General features: G+C 35.2%; 1 protein-coding gene across 3 annotated transcripts in view; it reads right to left on the reverse strand.

Moving 5' to 3' along the window:
• Positions 1–20,197, reverse strand: part of NBEAL1 (neurobeachin like 1) — a 161,527-nt gene that overhangs the window by 26,694 nt on the left and 114,636 nt on the right. For all 3 annotated transcript variants that reach the window (XM_037043568.1, XM_037043566.1, XM_037043567.1), the window contains 8 exons: positions 18,776–18,871; positions 17,987–18,111; positions 15,535–15,675; positions 11,697–11,827; positions 7,573–7,682; positions 4,404–4,521; positions 3,256–3,353; positions 269–385 (listed from right to left, as the gene is read on the reverse strand). In XM_037043568.1, the coding sequence (XP_036899463.1) occupies positions 269–385; positions 3,256–3,353; positions 4,404–4,521; positions 7,573–7,682; positions 11,697–11,827; positions 15,535–15,675; positions 17,987–18,111; positions 18,776–18,871 (936 nt within the window). The remainder of the gene's footprint in view (positions 1–268; positions 386–3,255; positions 3,354–4,403; positions 4,522–7,572; positions 7,683–11,696; positions 11,828–15,534; positions 15,676–17,986; positions 18,112–18,775; positions 18,872–20,197) is intronic.

A 20,197-nucleotide genomic window follows, 5' to 3' on the forward strand; every position in this document is an offset into this window, starting at 1 on the left:
TCCTTCTACACATCATCTCGACTGTCACAAAAAAGCACTTTAAATAAAATTATTTATTAAATGTGAAACAGAAGAAAGCCACTCAGTAGCAAATAAAAGCTTTCAATAAGATTGTTTTAAAAATTCAAGAACAGGTAATTATTTACTATTTTGGATTAACTATTAAAATCCACCCCCTATATTGAAGAGTAAAAGAAATGCTGAGGTGTACAGAATTCAGAGAGAGAGAGAGAGAGAAACTTTTTGCTATTACCAAGTTGGGTATTACCTCTATAAAAAATGACTTCAGTTCAGGGAGGTGCTGAAATAGGTTTAGGGTTGAAGTCTCAGTTCTGGTCTGCTTCTGTAATGCTTCCTCTGCTGATAATCTAGGGGGGTGTGGTTCCTTTAAAATAATTTAAAAATAAAAATTTTATAATTATATTAAAATATCTCTCATTGTATTCTTCCATACATACTGGGCTCTAGCTACAATGGATTACATATCATGCCCTATTGCTCTGACTATTCTCTCAGCAGAGTTCCTACCACCTTCATTTCTGGAGAAACCCTATTTCTATTTTATAGTTTTTCTTACTGGTACCTTCCTAAATATCTAAGCGAGTAACAGTTACTCTCATACTATTTTCCTGAGCCCATTGCTTTAATATTTTATTTAGCACTTATTCCTTTCTATGTTGGATTACATATAGTACTTATTTATGGTCTCTGTTTTCCTATCAGGAAATAGGTATCTTTTTTTTTTTAGATTTTATTTATTTATTTATCTTTAGAGGGGAAGGAGAGATGGAGAGAAACATCAATGTATGGTTGCCTTTTGTGCGTCCCCTGCTGGGAGTTGGCCTGCAGGGAACCCACCTGCAACCCAGACATGTGCCCTGACTGGGAATCGAACCGCGATCCTCTGGTTCACAGGCCCGCGCTCAATCCACTGAGCTACACCAGCCAGGGCTAGGAAATAGGTATCTTAAAGTAAGAAAATAAGTCTTATTCATTTATGGATTTTCAACACCTAGAATAATACCTTAAAGTATCTTAGTAGATGCTTAATAACTGCTTGGTAAAATTAAACGTATTATTCAAAAGTCAAAAGTTATAATATGGGTGAAACTTTAATTCCTGAAATAAGATAAAAATGCCAATATTAACAGAGTCAAAGTAGAGATGTGGCTGAATTTTTTCAAATAAATTATTCTTTAACTTTAATTCCAGAGACATAGAACAGTATTATCTTTATAAATAAAAAGAAAATAACAAATCAAGTTAACACTGCAAATGAACTGTTAAAATGTAGAACAGAATCTTATCTCAAAGGGATTCTTCTATCTGAACTTCCATTCAGGATGGCAACATGGTAAATAAGCTCACCTCCTCACACAACCACGTCAAAATTACAACTGAGCTACAGAACAAACACTATTCATAACCACCAAAACTAGAGCTGAATGAAGTCCTACAAATACAGAATTAAACAACAAACCACATCAAAACTGGTAAAAGATGTGGAATGGGCTGGTCTCACACCAACCTGTGGCAGATAAAAATCAGGAGGGATATCTTGGGAACAGCTGGTCCCACACGAGGCACCCCAGCCCAGGATTCTAGTGCCAGGAATATAAGTCCCCTCAACTTTTGGCTGTAAAAACCAGCAGATATCGAGGCCATGGAAGACAGAAACTTCTAGAGTCCCAGGCAGTTCTCTTAAAGGGCCTGTGCTGGGATTTCCTCAGACTCACGCCCTCTGAGCACCAGTGTGGGAACAGCCTATCTGGAGGCACAAGAGGCATACAAAGAGGAAATGAAGAGTCTGCCATAAGGGTGAGAGCTGGGGGAGCTCTGTCCCAAAGAGAAGTGCTGGAAAAGCTATTTTTCCTTTTCTGAGCCCACCCTCCCCACATAGCGGACAGACAGGTGCAATGTGTGAGACTCCATCAACCTGGCTCACACTGTTTGCCCCACCCTTGTGATTCCCTGAGGTTCCACCCACCCTAGTTTTTTCCAGGGGCTTTTCCATATGAATGGCTTGTCTTGGCTCATGCTTCAAATTTTCCTAAATTCTCTCATGCAAGCAGTTCCTGGCCTCAGCATGCCCCATGACTATTGCTAAGTGGTCTCAGGCCTGGCACTAGCAGCAGCTACCCTTGGCTCACAGCTTGGACTTGTTTAGGCACCTCCAAACCCAGTACAGGTGGCAGTCAACTGCACATGGCTTTGTAGCTTAGGTTGGGTAGCCCTGGTCAAAACACAGATGGTGGCATTAAAAATGGATTGGCAGTATGACCCAGCGATTCCACCTCTAAGAATTTATCTGAAGAAAACCAAAACATTAATTCCAAAAAATATTAAGCACCCTTACACTCACTGCTACATTATTTAATCATCAAGATATGGAAGCAGCCCAGCTGTCCATTAGTAGATGAGTAGATAAAACACCTATGGGACATTTATGCAGTGGAATACTACTTGGATGTAAAAAAAGAAAATTGTGCCCTTTGCAACAGCATGGATGGACCTGAAGATCATCATGCTAAGTGAAATAGGCAAGTCAGAGAAAGTCAAATACCATATGATTTCACTCACATGTGGAATATAACAAACTGAATAAGCAAAACAGAGACAGACTAATAAATGGAGAGAAGGTTGACAGCTCTGGGCAGGGGGTAGGGAGTGGAGGGATCAAACAAAAAAGAAAAAGGGCTCATGGACACAGACAACAGTGTGGTGATTGTCGGGGAGGGGATGAGTAGCTGGAGGTGGAAATGGGTGTAAGGGGGATAATGGTAATTGGAAAAAATACAATTAAAAATAAACTATTGCCCTAGCTGGCATGACTCAGTGGATGGAGCACTGGCCTGCAAACCAAAGGGTTGCTGGTTTGATTCCCAGTCAGGGCACATGCCTGGGTTGCCATCCAGGTCAGGCACCCCTAGGGGGCGCACAAGAGGCATCCACACATTGATGTTCCACTCCCTCCCTCCCTTCCCCTCTGCCTAAAATAAATAAAATCTTTAAAATAAATAAATAAACTATTTAAAAGAGTAATTGTATATATGTATTTCTGACTATGATGTTTTGTTATTTCAAAACAGAAACAAACATTTAAATCTACTTTTTATTAAGTGACAGAATATTTTTCCCAAATCTAAATAATTCTCAAACAAGGTTTTAAATCATTAAAATTCTTGGAAATACTGGTACTATTCCACAGCAAGTATATTCTAGACTTATATATAATCAATAACTTTTATGATTTACCTTTAACAGTTGACAAGGTGTTTGCCCAAAATTATTAATCATCCCTTCTAAGGCTTTCCTTTCCTTTTCATCTGTTAAGGCATCCAGATCCACAGCTCCTAAAATCAGCAGCAGTCAACTCACTATACAGTGAAAAATAAATCAGCAAGCCAAACAACCGATTGATGTATCAGAGACTGATTAGTACACTTTCATGAAAATATTATTACATTCTTTGATTTATAAAAACATTTTAAAGAGGAAATATTTTTAAAAAACAGTAAAACATCAAAATTAAATATGAAAACAAAATTTTATCTACTACATATAACTAAAATATTTTAAACAAATTTAACAGGCAGTCTGTAAGTTTCTCCTAGAGAAATACAAACTCTACTCAGAGAATACCTAATTGTTTTTCTCATGTGTGGTTCGACAAGAGTAAGAACCACACAAAAATACAGCCATAAATTACTGTTTATCTAATAAATGCTAGGGAAGGTATTATTAGGGGTAAATGATTATACTCAGCCATACCTAATATGAATCCTTACATGGCTAGTAATTGCCTAAAGTAGGCCAGTGTGATTCCAAACTCTATGCTTGTAACCACCAGTCACACTACCTCCCAACAAACTTTTATAGATGGAAAACATACTTGTCTATTTACAAAATGTCACGTGTGCTCTGCTAAATTCATATAACTTCATACTACTCACAATCTTTACAATTGAAGGATTAGAAAAGAAAGAATGGCTACTATTTCAAAGCCTTCAAAATTGTTCTTGATCCTGAGCTACTAAACATTAGAATGTCATCTTTATCATTTAAAGAATTGTTATTTGTAATTCTAAAGATCTTCTTTCAAAGTCTACTAAGACTTTAATACTAAATATTTAGTGTAGGGCCTGACTATATAGGACACATACAGCCAGGGATCAAAAATTTATATGCCACCAATAATTGACATTTATAATTAGATTTGCACATATATTCTCATAACTACTTTTTTTAACAAAAATAGGTCTCTTATCTTTCAAATAGAAAAGATCACTAAACTATTTTAAATATAGTTTCACGTATAAGTTATATCTAAAACACCACATTATAAACTCATATTAAATAATACTTTCTATCAATATAATGAAAAAAAGTATATGGCCTTATACCTTCATAACTACAGTAATAGAAAACATTGAGTGCCTCCACTGCAGCTGGCCCCCTCTGTTTATAGCCAAAAATCAGATCTATCCATTCATGAAGATGAGCAGAAACATATTCAGACTCCTAGTAAAGAACAAATAAGCAATAATTAACATGGGGATACCTTCTAATTACAATGTAGAGATGGGTCCTTTAAAAAAGGACCTCTTACTCTGTAAGAGAAAAGTAAGCATTTCCACACAAAATCTTACCACTGTAAGTAAAATTATCTCAAAATCAAGTTATTTATTCATCATGCACTACACATATTGACTATATTCTATCCTGTACACTATAGGCATATTTATTAACACTACATATGCATCTCCTAATTAATGAGTGAATAAAACACAGTTTCGACTAGCCCAAGTATTAATGACAAAAATTAATGAGCGCTCTGGAATGCATCCTTGTTGTAAAATTTACATTGAAATAATTGTTTAGAAATTCAACTCAAAGAAACACACGATGGGTTAGATGAAAGATTCTGCAAATCATTCCCTCTAGTCCCCCAAGAGGTATGGGGGCGGGCAGAGGCGTGGACGACTTCTGGGAGCCTCCAAGATGGCTTAAAGGACCATAAGGAAATTGTTATTAGAGATGGAGGAGAGGGGACTCAATGTTTTAGTTACATGAAAAAATAGAAAGGGTAAATGATGAACTCAAGGATCTGGAGATGGAGATTTCCAGGCAGAATATTTTTAAGTGCTAACTGGCTTCTTCTTAGCTGCCTGTGATAAAGTGTTGGAGGAGTAAGATGAGTTAGGAAAAAAATAACTGAGTTTTAAGCATAATTTAAAAATATATATAAAGGTGTCAGTTCGTGCTGGGTTCAAAATAAAATTATTTCTTATTTCCAGGATGACTAGAGAGTACAGACTCCTAAACTCACAAATGGCCCAAGTCACTCAATAATCAAACCAGTGTCACCAGTAAAATATGACCTTGGGCAAAAGTTTTGTTCAGGAGTGTGGCTGTCAAATAATCTGTTGAGATCCTTTTCCCTCACAGACACACTCAAGACAATACAGCATATCTTAAGAATGTTAAAGAGGAAAAAAAAAGACAATGCAAAAATGGAGTCACTTGTGCAAACCAAGACTTAATATCTAACCTTGTTGCAATTTCAGTCTATCCCAGGAATACGACCTTTAACCAATCTAGAACTGCCCAATCAGTACTAGTGAGGTAATTTGAATGACAGACCCCTGCCTTTCCTGCAAAGGAAGGTGACCTGACTGAAACAATCCACTCTGTCAGACTTCCTTTTTCTGCCCCCTTCTGCCTACAGACCCTTCCATTTTGTACAGTATCTGGGAGCTCCTTTCTATATGGTAGAAGGCATGCTGTGTGAATCATGAATCACTGAATAAAGCCAATTAGATCTTCAAATCTACTGAACTGAATTTTATTTTTTAACAACAATCTTAAGAGCTTTTCCCATAGTAGCCTCCCACTCAGCCCAAAAGAGGTATGGGGGTGTTCTGTAAATTAATATAGAAGGTTTTTGTCCAATAGACTGGATGCATAAGAAACCCACAAAATTTTACAAGAAACTGTATTAGTTCAGTCTGAAAAAGATAGAAACTGTTCAAAAAAGGAGACAGATCTTTGGCTTCCAAGTTACTATGGTTAAGAGGCTGCCAAAAACAGTCATGGACCCTCTTTGTCAAAGGCACTCTTTCCACCACAAAAAATTTTATTTTTTTTATTTTATTTGTAAAATAGCCATGTGAAAGTGTGGAAGCTTCCACTTTTGCACTCTTGGGGAGCCCTGCCATGGAAGAAGCCTAGCTACTCAGGTAGCGAGCACACGAAGAGGAGCTATCCAGAGATGAGATGGGGAGGGAGGAAAGTCCAGCAGGTCAGTGTCTCGGTGAAGCCAACATGACTCTGGCCTCAGCTGTCATATAACTCCAGGGGCACGAGAACCTCAAGCAAGGCCAGGAGAATTATTCAACTGAGACTAGTCACTTCACAGAACTGTGATAGATCATAAAATGGCTATAGTTTAAAGCCACTAACTACATTTTGGAATACAGTGGAACTTCGGTTCTCAAACATAATTCATTCCAGAAGGCTATGCAAGGAGTGATCTGTTAAAAACCAAATTTCCTTTGTTTGTTGCTTGAGGGATGCATAACTGATGATACCAGTATCAGCATGAAAGCGTTGTCACACCAAGAACTGAAGTTCTGTTCGAAACCAAGATTTTTTTCTGTCAACAACTTGGTCGAGAACCAAACTGTTCGAGATGGGAGACATTTGAGAACTAAGGTTTGGCTATAGTTTGTTACACAGAAGTTCGTATCTGAAACACAGACTTCTAACATCTTATTAATAAGTAGCATGCTCTCCTGAAATCCTGGACGCCCCTGCATGCCATAGGTAATACAGAGAAAAGCATCTGAGAAGCTCCTAGTTACCTGTAAGAAACATGATGTTTGGGAGTTGCTTTATTCATTAATAGGATCATGGCTTACCAATATTATAATCTTATCCTGCATATTGTGAATTTGACAAACTATATACTACTGACAAGGAATGTTTCCAAGTATCAGCCTAATCAGTTTTAGAGTCTGCAACATTTCAGTTTAGAAAGAAAACTAAGTAGGCTACTGCAGAGCAAAAAAAAAAATGCATTACCTGCAAGATAAAAATACTGCAATACAATATCAACATTAACCTAATTTTTCGATTCCAAACTGAAAATTTAGCTAAAAACTAGTAATATTCTTTCAGTGGCATTTAGGGTTTAGTTGTCTTAGTAAAAACTTACTGAAATCCTTCAGAAAAAACAAAAGCGCACTTATCTTAATATTAGATGTAAAACAAATGTATAAACTACAAAACATCAGACTATACCCTGCCAGGTGACTGAAATAGTTTCACATACAACAGTAAGATTCCTTATAGACCTGAAATTCTTTTGCTATTTATCCATAGAACTTTACTTTTACTATATCAGAAGATTCATTACCTTGAAATAAATCACTACATTACACTTTCTAAAACATCACATGAGATTACAAATTAATCTAGAAAAATAATAGTCAGATACACTTAATTTCATCCTCTGGAAAACACATACATTTTTATCTTAATCTCTCTAATAACTAAACACAAAAGTCTTACCAGAGCTTTCCTATGTTTATAGATGAAATCTTCAGCTGACTTAGCCCATTTGGGGAGAATGACATCATTTACTTGTTCTTTAGAAACTTGCAGATGACCCAAGTTAAATTCTGAGACATGTAAAAGATAAATGTATCAAGTCACTTTAGCTTTAAATAAATCACGTAGAACAAATATGAGGGCACATTCTTTAGCAAACCTGAAGGCTTTTTTCTTCACGAGTGAAATGTGAGAATTAAGTTCCTTTTTATTTTTAAATCCTCACACAAGGATGTGTTTTTCAATAGAGAGAAAGGGGGAAAAAATCAATGAGAGAGAGAAACATCAATTGGTTGCCTCCCCATACTCAGTCCAACCCGAACCTGCAACCTAGGCATGTGCCCTGACTGGGGATCAAAACCGCAAACTTTTGGTGTACAGGACAATGCTCCACCAACTTAGCCACCCAGCCAGAGCTCAAGTTCCTTTCTTGACCTAAATTTACAGAACCACCCTGACCTTGCTGGGTGTTTCAGTTGGTTGGAGCATCTTCCTTACATCAAAAGGTTGTGGGTTAGATCCCTGGGTTGGGGTGTACAGAGGGGCAGTCTAGAGATGTTTCTCTCTCACATCAATGTCTCTCTCTCCCCCTTCCTCTCTCTCTAAAATCAATTTAAAAAATATCCTCAGGTGAGGATTAAATTCACTGGATAAAAATAATTCTTATATATTGGAATACATTTATCAGTTGATTAAAAAGATAAATGAAAATATACTGGGTTGGCAAAAAAGTCTGTATGCCTTTTTCCATAAAAGACACATTTTTCATTTTCACCAATAACTTCATTAATTTATATATTTTGAGTATGTTGGCTATCTCCCATGTGATATAACATTGATTGTTCTCAATTAATGTCTCAGTTTGATCGCTATCAACTTTAACTGGTCTACCCGACCATGAAGCATCACCTACACAGAAATCTCCAGCAAGAAATTTAGCAAACCACTTCTGACACATTATCAGATACAGTAACTTCTTCATACATGACACAATTTTTTGCATTTGTTTCATTTCTACCTTTCTTGAAATAATAAAGCATAATATGCTGAAAATGTGTACTTTCTTCCATCTTTAATATTAAAATGGCTACACAAAATCCACTGATTTTGATTAGCTTTTTAAAATACACACTGATATGACAGATATCACAATACAATCTAATGACATTGTTTCAAATGAAGTTAAAGACAACTAAGCATTACTAAAGCTATCTTATTAAAAAAAAACAAACAACAAACTTTTTGGCCAACCCAATAGTTTTTTTTTTTAAGATCTTTATTTATTTTTTTTAGACAGAGTGGAAGGGAAGGTGAAAGAGAGGGAGAGAAACACCAGTGTGTGGTTGCCTCTCATGTGCCCCCTACTGAGTTCCTGGCCTGCAACCCAGGCACGTGCCCTGACTGGAAATCAAACTAGTGACCCTTTGGTTTGCAGACTGGTGCTCAATTCACTGAGCCTCAACAGCCAAGGCCAAATAGTTTTAAATTGGCTATTAAAAGGTAAATCAAATTAATAATTGATATTTTTGTTGAGAAAACAGAAGGAAACTATAGCTATGACCAAAACCTTAATCTGAACAAAAATGCAAAATTAAGTATTCATTTTAAATTAAAAAATAATTAGCATACATAGTCCCTTTAATGGTTAATTTGCAAAATGTAACTCCTTAGAGCTTTCTGGATTAATTCATACTCTAAACTCACTTTAACATTTATGTTTGCCTTATAGAAGAAGAATATATTTATTAACATATACCACTATTCTAAATAGATACTGACATAAAGATTTGCTCACATAGCTAAAACCCAATGAAGTTTTCTTATTCATACAGTGTGGGAAGGGAAAAGTGTTAACACAAAAGACCTTCATAAAAAGAGCTGCCTTAAAATATCAGTGCGACTCAAAGTAGGAGGTTTAATGTCACAGGATGACAAGACAGCGTCAGTAGCTTTGTTAACTCAACCACTGTGTACCAGACATTGTTTGTCGGCCACCTGATAGCCATTCCCTGCTTTGCAGCAGAACCTTGATTTTATGCAAGTTGTCCATCCACCTTGTAATTCATGCCTGTTGCAGGTGACTGGTGTGGAGGCTGGTATGACCCAGCCCCGGGGAATGGGAGGAAGTTACGAGAAAGAGTTTCTCACTCTTAAGAAGTAACAAAAGAAATTAACATTCTCACTTCTTTCTAAGACGCTAAGATATCTGGCTATGATACCTAGTACTGAATTAGCCATTGGTAACCATGAGAGGAACTATCCAAAGACAAAGCCAAACACTTAGAATGGCAGCGTGAAAATAGAGAACTTGGATGATATCATTAAGCCACCTGAAATTACCATACCTCAAGGTGTTTATGAGGGAAAATACTAAAATCTTCTTGCTCACACAATTTTGAGATGTTTTAAATTAATATCTATTTTACTAATATAATACTAATATTAATATGTGTTGGCATTCTAACTAATATACTTTGCTTTTGCTTACCTACTTCATTTCAAACAAAGAGGCAATATACACTTAGAAACGGAGGCCACCAGAACAATAGTGGGAGAGGGCAAACTGACTCTAGTGAATGTCAGAAATTGTCAAGCTGTGAGTATCTTAAATTCTGCATCCAAATGTAGTCTGCACAATCTACCTATCCCAGATATCCTATTTTAGGAGACTCCAGTCCTATGACTGACTGAGTCTAGGATCAGACTCAATCAATAGAATCACTTGATTTTCTGAAAGAGACCAATTCTAACTACCTTATTGGAGAATCAGACGCCCTGCCTCCCACAGCCTGGTCCAGTGTGCCTGAACAAAGGACATGAAGCCCCAAATATGTTCTCTTCAGCCTGACAAGTAATACTACTGAGCAAGCAAAAGGTCCAACATTAGCATGATATGCTAAGGGAGGAAAAAAAAAGTTGGTAATGGTCCTTTGATACTGTGAAATTTTCCTAAAGAACACCAGTAGTAACAATCTTGTTGATGTCCTTATCTGTGCTTAAATTAATTCAAATGCTACCTCACAGAAAAAGTTTTTGGATATTTTTAAAGACTATAATTAGCTTCATGATTCTCTCCTTCAAAAACATGATTTTTCAAATACTATGGTAACTTCATTAAGTTCAATCTGCCCCGTTTTCTACTTTAAATCAGGACTCAGCAAACTTTTTAAATGAAGGGTCAAAAAATTTTTCTGGCTTTGTGATCCCTCTGGCCTCTGTTGCAACTACTCAAATCTGCTCTTATACTGTGAAAGCAGCCACAGTCTGTATGTAAATGAATTGGCTGGCTGTGTTCCAACACAATTTTATTTATAAACATCTGCCTACAGATTTTGCCCATGGACCTGTAGTTTGCTGACCCCTGGTCTCAATCCTCATCTTATCTAATTCAAACACTTTTAACCTAAGTGGCTATACAGCTGAAATGGCGTAGGGTCATTTTTGCTCCTCTAGTAAACACTGTACTTTGACAAATTCTCTCACCAATTTACATCTTGATCATTTATCTTACTTCACTGTGGCACTTCCCTGGAAGGTGAGATGAGTACCTAGGCACAGAGAAGCCCTGTCACGGAGTAACACACAGACAGAATGAATCTTAAATAATCTGTAGGGCATCACAAAGGAGAGCATTGTGCCAAGTGAAATAAGCCAGGTGGTGAAAGACAAATACCATATGATCTCACCATTAATACGAACCTACTCAACAAAATGAACAAGCAAGTAAAGTATAGCCAAAGACATTGAAATTGAGAACAGGCTGACAGTGATCAGAGGGGAGAAGGGAGCAGATAATGGGGGAAAAGGGTGAAGGGTCTACAGAAACAATTATAAAAAACATATGGACAATAACGAGGCGGGGTGGAAACGGGGAGGGAGGTGGGAAGGGCTGGTGTAGTGGGGAGGGGTGGGGGAAAAAGGGAGAAAACTGTACTTAAACAAGTTAAAAATGACCTGAATAAGTAAAAAGATTTAACGTATTAAAACAAAGCAAAACAAAACAAAACAAAAGTGTCCTGAAAAATACTTTTCAGGCTCCTTTACTGGGACCAGTTGAGTCAAAATTTTAATCTTTTATATCTTACGATTTTGATTTTCCAAAAACTCTGGGAAATAGAAGAATTCAGGAATGAGTTCCTTCACATCATTTGGACTGTCCATGAGAGTCTGCCAGGTGGCAGGGATGGAATGGAACTGCCGATCTGCACAATCAAACCTGCATGCAGAGATTGAAAGAGAAAAGTGAATGCTGAATGGAAGTGACAACATGCATGAAACAAACCTTTAAACTCAAGTTTCCTAATGCTTAGTCTCTCTTTTCTTAATATTTCTATTTAATGTCTAAACATACAATTTGCACTCCTTCTTATACTATCTTTCATACTCTGCTGTCAGGAACTAAATATCATCCTTTTAAGTACTAGCATCATTTTAGTTAAAAGTGCTGAAAACCAAATAATGCTGGAGAAAAATTTTAAGTAATGAAATATAAACTTAAATAAAAGCCTAAGTCACCTTAAAAATAGCACTTTTTTAAAAAAATTACAGTTTACATTCAATACTATTTTGTACTAGTTTCAGGTATACAAGCTTACCAGTCAGTCACATACCCTACGAAGTGCTCCTCCTGCTATGAGCACCCGCCTGGCACTCTGTGTGCTAACCACACCGTCACTGACTGCATTCCCCAAGCTGTACTTGACATCCCCATGCCTGTTACGTAACTACTCATTTGTACTTCTTAATCCCTTTGAAAAATGGCACAATTTTTGCTCAATAAAATTTATTACAGAATGTGAATAAATGTTATTTGGATATTTTTAAGTCACAGAGTTTAAATATCAAAGTATAGCATTAATATATGTGGTTAACAGATCTATAAAAATTCTGCTGACTTTACCCTCGATACATAAATATCTTTATAAACTCTTCCATTAAAACTCAGAGGGTGATTGAGAGAAATAGCTCTGTGGCTAAAACTCTTATATTTTACTTGTATATACTATTATCTTATTTTAACTTTATTTTTTTAAGATTTTATTTATTTATTTTTAGAGAGAAGGGAAGGGAGGAAGAAAGAGAGAGAAACATCAATATGTGGTTGCCTCTCGAGTGCCCCCTATTGGGTACCTAGCCCACAACCCAGGCATGTGCCCTGACTGGGAATTGAACTGGCGACCCTTTGGTTTGCAGCCTGTACTCAACCCACTGAGCTGCACCATCCAGAGCTTAACTTTATTTTTGAAGTCCTATCATGGCTGTGTGGTAGTTGAAAAAAGGTCAAGTGGTCATGCCATAATTTTACTATGCTTTCTCTCACCTCAAAATGCATAAACTCCTTGTTTCATCTCCTTTGATATTGTTTTCTTGGACTTAATTAGTAATGACTTACAAAGTGACACTGATGACTAATTTGACTCTTTTTATGTCTATAAATCTTGGTTTGAGGCTAAGCTAAACTTAGCAGAACTATGAATTTAATTACTGTCAATGACTGGTTCGTCAATAAAGTCTAATGATGGTATATCTGAATTCAAGGAGAAGTACAGCCTTTAATGGCAGAATCTTTTTGTTTGTGTGGGAGAACAGCTTTATTGTGATATTAATAACACACATATAATTCACTCTTTTTAAGTAGAAAATTCAGTGGTTTAAGGTCTTCAGTATATGTACAGTTGTGCATCCACCACAATAAGTTTTATGACATTTCATCACTCCAAAAAGAAATGCTGTGTCTATTAGCAGTCACTATTCCTTCACCCTACTTCTACCCCTGATCTACTTTCTCTATGAATTTGCCTATTTTGGACATCTCCTATAAACCATAGAAGATGTGGCCATTGTGCCTGGCTTATTTCATTTAAAATATTGTTTTCATGGTTCATCCATGTCATAGCACGTATCAAATTTTCATTCATTTTATTCACTCATGACCAAATAAGATTCCATTAAATGGATATATATTTTATTTATTCCTAATCAGTTGACAGACATTTGGGTGTTTCCATTTTTTGACTATTACATATACTGCTATACACGTTTGTGTACTAGTTTCCACATGAGCATGTTTTTAATTAACTTGGGCATATACTCAGGAGTGGGATTACTAAGTCACATGGTAATTTCATGTTTAACCCTTTGAAGAACTGTCAGACTATCTTCCATGATGCAGCCTGTGGAAAACAGTACATAAGGGTTCCAATTTCTCAGCATGCTCACTGACATTAGGTATTATCTCTGGATTATAGCCATCCTGGTGGATGTAAAGAGATATTTCAATTTAGTTTAGATTTAAATTTCCCTGATGGAAAATGATGCTGTGCTTCTTTTCACGTTTATTGGACATTTGTAGATCTTCTTTGGCAAAATGTCTCTTCAGATCCTGTGTGTCCAGTAGTTAATTTGGTCATTTGTCCTTTTATTATTGTGTTGTAAGGGTTTTTTATATATTCTAGTTACAAGTCCCTTTATCAGATACACAATTTGCAAATATTTTCTCCCACTGAATGGGCTGTCTTTTCACTTTCTTAATATTCTGTGAAACACAAACTGAATCTATCTTTCAAGCACTAAAAATAATTTATTCATAAAATCATTAAAAGCTGAAAAAACCCAGTTATACTTTGGTAGAGGGGAAATTACTTGCTGTCATGGTAAATATAACATTTGGAGATGTATAGTGATCTTGAGGACAGAGTCTCTTCTTGGAAACCAACTTAATGTTCTAAAATCAGGAATAAGAGATCCGTGCTAATTTTGAGAGAGCAAAACTACATGTAGCCCGGGCCAGCGTGGCTCAGTTGGTTGGAGCACTGTCCCATAAACTGAAGGGTCACAGGTTTGGTTCCCAGTCAGGGCACATACCCTGACTATAGGGTTCAGTCTTGGTTGTAGGTTCAGTCTTGGTTGGGGCACATACGAAAGGCAACTGACTGATGTTTCTCTCCCTCTCCCTCCCCAACCTTTCCCTTCTCTCTGTAATCAGTAAGCATATCTGTGGGTGAGGATAAAAAATAAATAAAATATAAAGTCATATACAAAGACAGTAGAAGAGGCAATGTTTCTATAGCTCTTAATTGTGTAGGAAAGGCAAATGGTAATGTTAAAGAATAAGCCAACATGAAGACTAAACATGAATCAGTAGAGAACTATCTACAGGACACACTGAGAAATGGTGGATTCATAAACAAACATTTCTTTAGGATCATTAGGAAAATCTGTTACAGGAAAGTTTTAATACTGACAGATATATAATGACATCACAGATCTCTTCAAGCTGGTAGGCCTAGTATAAAAGCCTTAATTCCTCCTCCTTTTTATTCCTTTTGATTAATAAATATTTTTAGGAAGACTACATAGGCATTGGTTAGATATGAATCTCCGGTAGATGTCTTAGATCTAGCTCTAAATCAGTTCTAACTTTAAGTCTATGGTGAGTTGCTAAAACCAGTACGAATCACAAAGGTACACTGGGTAACAGTAAAAAGAAATTCTCCTTAAAATCATTTGTGGCTCTGACTGGTGTGGCTCAGTTGGTAGGGCATCTCCCAGCAAAGTGAAAGGTCGCCAGTTCAATTCTCAGTCCTGGCACATGCCTGGGTTGTGGGTTCAGTCCCCAGTTGGGGAACCTAGGAAAAGCAACAGATCCATGTTTCTCTCTCATATTCATGTTTCTCTCCTTCTCTTTCTCCCTCCCTTCCCCTCTCTCTAAATTTAATAAATAAAATCTCTAAAAAAATTCATTTGTGTAAGTCACTTTGACCTACCCTCAAACTAGTTTGGCTGTTTATCTAGAGGCTTTCAAAACCTAACAAAGGAAAATAAAAAAATATGGCTCTGTGATACAGTACATGACATGAAGGCAAAAAGTTTTAAACACTAACATATATTCTTAAGAAAACAGTATATTTATCCAAAACATACCTTCCACTTTGAAGCTGGATGTGGAGAGTAGTGAATGGTTCTACACGAATAAGATAATGCATAACTCCAGCAGAATTTGAATAGTGAGTACCATAATGAAATTTATCAATAGTTCCCATGGGATCCTCAAAATTTTCATATCTAAAAAAAGAAACTAAAGTTTGGTAACCACAATAGTAAAATTAAATCAGGAAGAGAAAAGTTTGTATTGCATTACTGAACATAGTTTTTAAGAAGTCCTTATTAATACGTTTCATGATTAATGTATCTGTAACATCACACTATGCAAATAAATGAAAAAAAATTATTCAATAATACTTTGTTCCTGAAAAACAAAATATCAGTAATACTGAATTCTAGAACAGGTTTGTATTATATAATAATATTATACATGTTGACTATAAATTAGAAAACACAGAGAACCAAAAAAAATGAGAAAAAATTTTAAGTCAGTTATTACATTAACATTTTGGTGAATATTAGTCAATCTTTAATGTATAAATTAATACACATCTATATTTTAACATAAAAGTGCTATACATAATATACTGTTTCAACTTATCATTTATTGTCTTCTATAAAACATCTTTCCAAATGACTAACTTATTTTTAATAATATGTGCTATTTGTAACAGGTACATGTATAGACATATTAAAATATATAACTATTTTTTACTTTCAAATATTTAGGTTGTTTATATTATTTTTGCTGTTGTTAGCAATGTAATAATTAGAGATTCTACTGTGGCCAAGTTAACAGAAAAAAACATGGTGAATGAGTCAAGAATTGTGGAAATGAACTCCTGATAATCTAAAGGTAAAAGATGAAGGAAGGAAACAGTGGACAGAAAGAAGGGCTCAATCATACAGTGATTCTGCAAGTATTATCGCTAACACTTAGAGGTATGGCTGTTTTAAATAGTGGTTTGAATGGTAACATCTGAATTAGTGGGTATAAGATTTGAACATGAATGAACATTTTTGAAACAATAAACACTGACATTTCTAGACCAAAATACTAATCAGTTCCTCAAGCTGAAGTCAATTTCTTTTATATAGAAATCCTTAATATTTGGAAGAATAAAATAGTTTTCAGGTCAAAGTCATCTGTACCCATGTAAAAAATACATTATTGAAATTTAAAACAACCTGTATCTTTGATTATCAACAAATGATTATATAATAAGTATTACTTGTGACAGTGTTAAAAATAAAAAAACTTTTAGCCAGTTAACAAACATGATCTCACACGTAGAATATATTGAACAAAAGAAACTGACAAACAAAATAGGAACAGAGACATGGGTACATGGAACAGACTAACAGCTGTTAGAGGAAGGGGGCTGAAGGGCTGGATGAAAGAAGGTGAAAGGATTAAGTAAAAGAATCACACATATATATAACACAATGATAAAGACAACAGTGGTGAAAGCCAGAAAGAAAAGGGGTGTGGGGTTACCAGAAGTGGTCAAAGGGGGAATAAATGGGGACAAAACGAGACTTTGCTGGGGGCGATGGGCACACAATACAGGATGTGGATGATGTTTTGCCAACACTGGAAATCTGTACCATGTTGTGAACCAATGTCACCCCAATAAATTCAATTTAAAAAAATAAACTTTTAATTTATTATTGTCAGAAAAAAATGTCTGACTAATAGTGGTAAGGTAATACACACACAGCCAAATTCCAGTAGTAAATAAAATCAAATATTAAACACTACAGGAAGTCCCAGGGAGGATTTGTAAAAAAAAAAAAAGAAAGAAAAGAAAAGAAAAAAGAAGAACAAAGATTAATGTACAATCTACCCCCAAATAAATCTACAGGTGAGTGTAGTGACAAAACAGTTCTTTGTCCTTATTATTGGAAGTGATAACTGATAAGTCATCTGCAAGTTCACTTGGAGAAAAGGGGGAATGAAAACTATTATTTGTCAACACTTGGCTTTGAAAAAAACAAATTATGACAGATTCACAGGGTACATTGTAAGTATACAGAACTATAAAACTTTTCCTTATCAAAATGATACTTAAAATTTCCATACATTCCACTGTTCTTCATTCATTTTACCTGTGAATAACAGGTTAGTACTATTGATTTTATATCTACTAAAATATTATCTTAGATCGATATTTACATGTTAGATTACAGGTTAAGTCTACAATAATTGGGCAGAAAAATTTCAAGAACTTACTATCTTTTTGCACATACTTATTGCAAAGTAAAGAGAAATTCTAAGCAATATTAATTTAAATTTGGCAAAGAAGGGAAATAGACTATAGTTAGGACATATAAAGGACAACTTTTATATTTTCAAGAAAACTTAGTGAAGAAATTATCAGACTGATTATCAAAAGTAGTTGTGTATTTAAATAGAGTTAATACTTGGCCACAGAAAACAACACAAATTCAAACAAGCAAAAGATCTTTCAAAATGATCAAAGACTCTTACTTTTCTCGCACAGCTTTGGCATTTTTATCATTAACTACCCCAATAGGTTTGGAAAGATCTCGAAAAACAGATGGGTTATTCAAGTCCAACTCTTCTGAAGTATAGTCTTGCAAAATCCAGGGAAACTAAAACACACAATATACAATTTAGACATCCCTTCCTACAGAAGCTACTATCTCCCTTCCTAAATAATATCAAATGCTTATCTAAAGACAAAAAAGAAAGTCTTTAAAAATATTTTTCTGTTACAAGTGTTTATTTATCATTATTTCAATAACCAGAGAAGCATCATTTCCCATAATTCCAATGAAATATTTTCAATGAAGCAAAAGAAAAAAACCTTTATTTTTAGATTATTTTTCATGTGTATATTTCTTTTTGAAAATAGTGGGGTAGAAAATGTATAGAAAGGCAGCCCTGGCTGGTGTAGCTCAGTGGATTGAGCACAAGCCTGTGAACCAGAGGATCGCGGTTCGATTCCCAGTCAGGGCACATGCCTGGGTTGCAGGCCGGTTCCCTGCAGGCCAGTTCCCAGCAGGGGACACATGAAAGGCAACCATACATTGATGTTTCTCTCCCTCTCTCCTTCCCCTCTAAAGATAAATAAATAAACAAATAAAATCTTAAAAAAACAAAACAAAATGTGTTTAAAAAAAAGAAAATACATAGAAAGGCAAAAACAAATTTTATATCCGTTTAAAAATAAAAATAACTATCATGTGCATATATTTTTATATATTCTACAAATGGAAGGCAATTACATATTTATGAGAGGTGTATGAAACTTACCACAGGATACTGTGCAAGGTCATTATAGGTTCGCCCTGCCATTGTATTTATTTGGATGAGGTAGTCGAAATTTGATATCTCTCTATTCACCCACTTCTGGAAGACACAGAAAAAGAAAAACAAAATTAATCCATCTCTCTTAGAAACCAGTAACTATTACTGATTACCAATCTTTATCATCTTTAAAGATTACATAATCTTTATGATCTTTCTGATAAAAGGAATGGGCTTTAAACAAGCTTAACAGCAACATAAAATCAATGTGCTATTCCTAAATTCATTTCCTTTTAAAAACTGGTCTCTAGTAAAGGAACAGAAACTTCCACAAAAATTTTATGCTACATTCTAAAAGATCTTCATATGAATACTTAACTTCAATGAAATATTTTATTGGCTATCTTAAAATTTAAGTCTAGGAGGACCATCCAACTTTGATGATTTTATTTTTAAATGGAATTTTCCTAAGTGCACATATTTAAAAAACCAGTATCTTAGTTTACTAAAATGATCTATAAATTTCATATAAATATCATCTTTTACAGAGCAATGGTGGAAAGATTTTGCTACAAATATATGAAATTTTCTAAAGAAAGACAGAAATTTTTTTCTTTTAATCACCTTCTTGTATATAACCTGCTAATTACACAGTGTGGATATGCTAGAGAATTTTGCTGACAATTTAACATTCAAATTTAAGTATATTGTTTACCTTAAGCAAGAGATGTACTTAATGGGAAATGGTGAGAAATTGCGTACATAGATTTTATTAAAAGCCCTATTATAATTATTCTTGAGTGTCAAAGAATCAGTACTTTAATGAATAAAGTTTATTCGGCAGAAAACAGGGAATGTATTTTATTAAATAGAGCTTATTCCATAAGCAATAGAAAAGAACTGCTGATGGCTTTTTGAACAAGAACAACTCTTCAGATTATGATTAATGTATAGCATAGAGAATACAGTCAATAATAGGGTAATAATTCTGTACAGTACCAGGTTGGTACTAGAATTAATGGGAGGAATCACTGTAAATTACATAATTGTTTAAGCACTCTGCTGTACATCTGAAACTTATATAATACTGAATGTCAACTGTAATTGAAAAACTAAATTTAGAAAATAGATTACTGCATACGCAGGAGGAAGGAGAAAGCCAAGGCTGAAGAACCTAATTAGGAAACTACTAACAGTTCCGGAAAGCAATGGCCTTTCCTTGTACAAATTAAAAACCTGTTGGGGTACAAGTGAGGGTAAAACACACAAGAGCATCAGTTAGCTTTGGCTGTGAGAAGAAATGACCCTTTTTTTAAAACCCTTTTTTCCATGATATCTTTTGTATTTTCCCATTTTTGACCTTGTGCATGGGTTATTTTTATTATTAAGATAAAACTCACATTATTTTTTAAAAAGAGAAAATTAGTG

This window comes from Sturnira hondurensis, unplaced genomic scaffold (assembly GCF_014824575.4).
Source record: "Sturnira hondurensis isolate 20B ecotype Veracruz unplaced genomic scaffold, ASM1482457v3 Scaffold0004136, whole genome shotgun sequence".
Lineage (NCBI taxonomy): Eukaryota > Metazoa > Chordata > Mammalia > Chiroptera > Phyllostomidae > Sturnira > Sturnira hondurensis.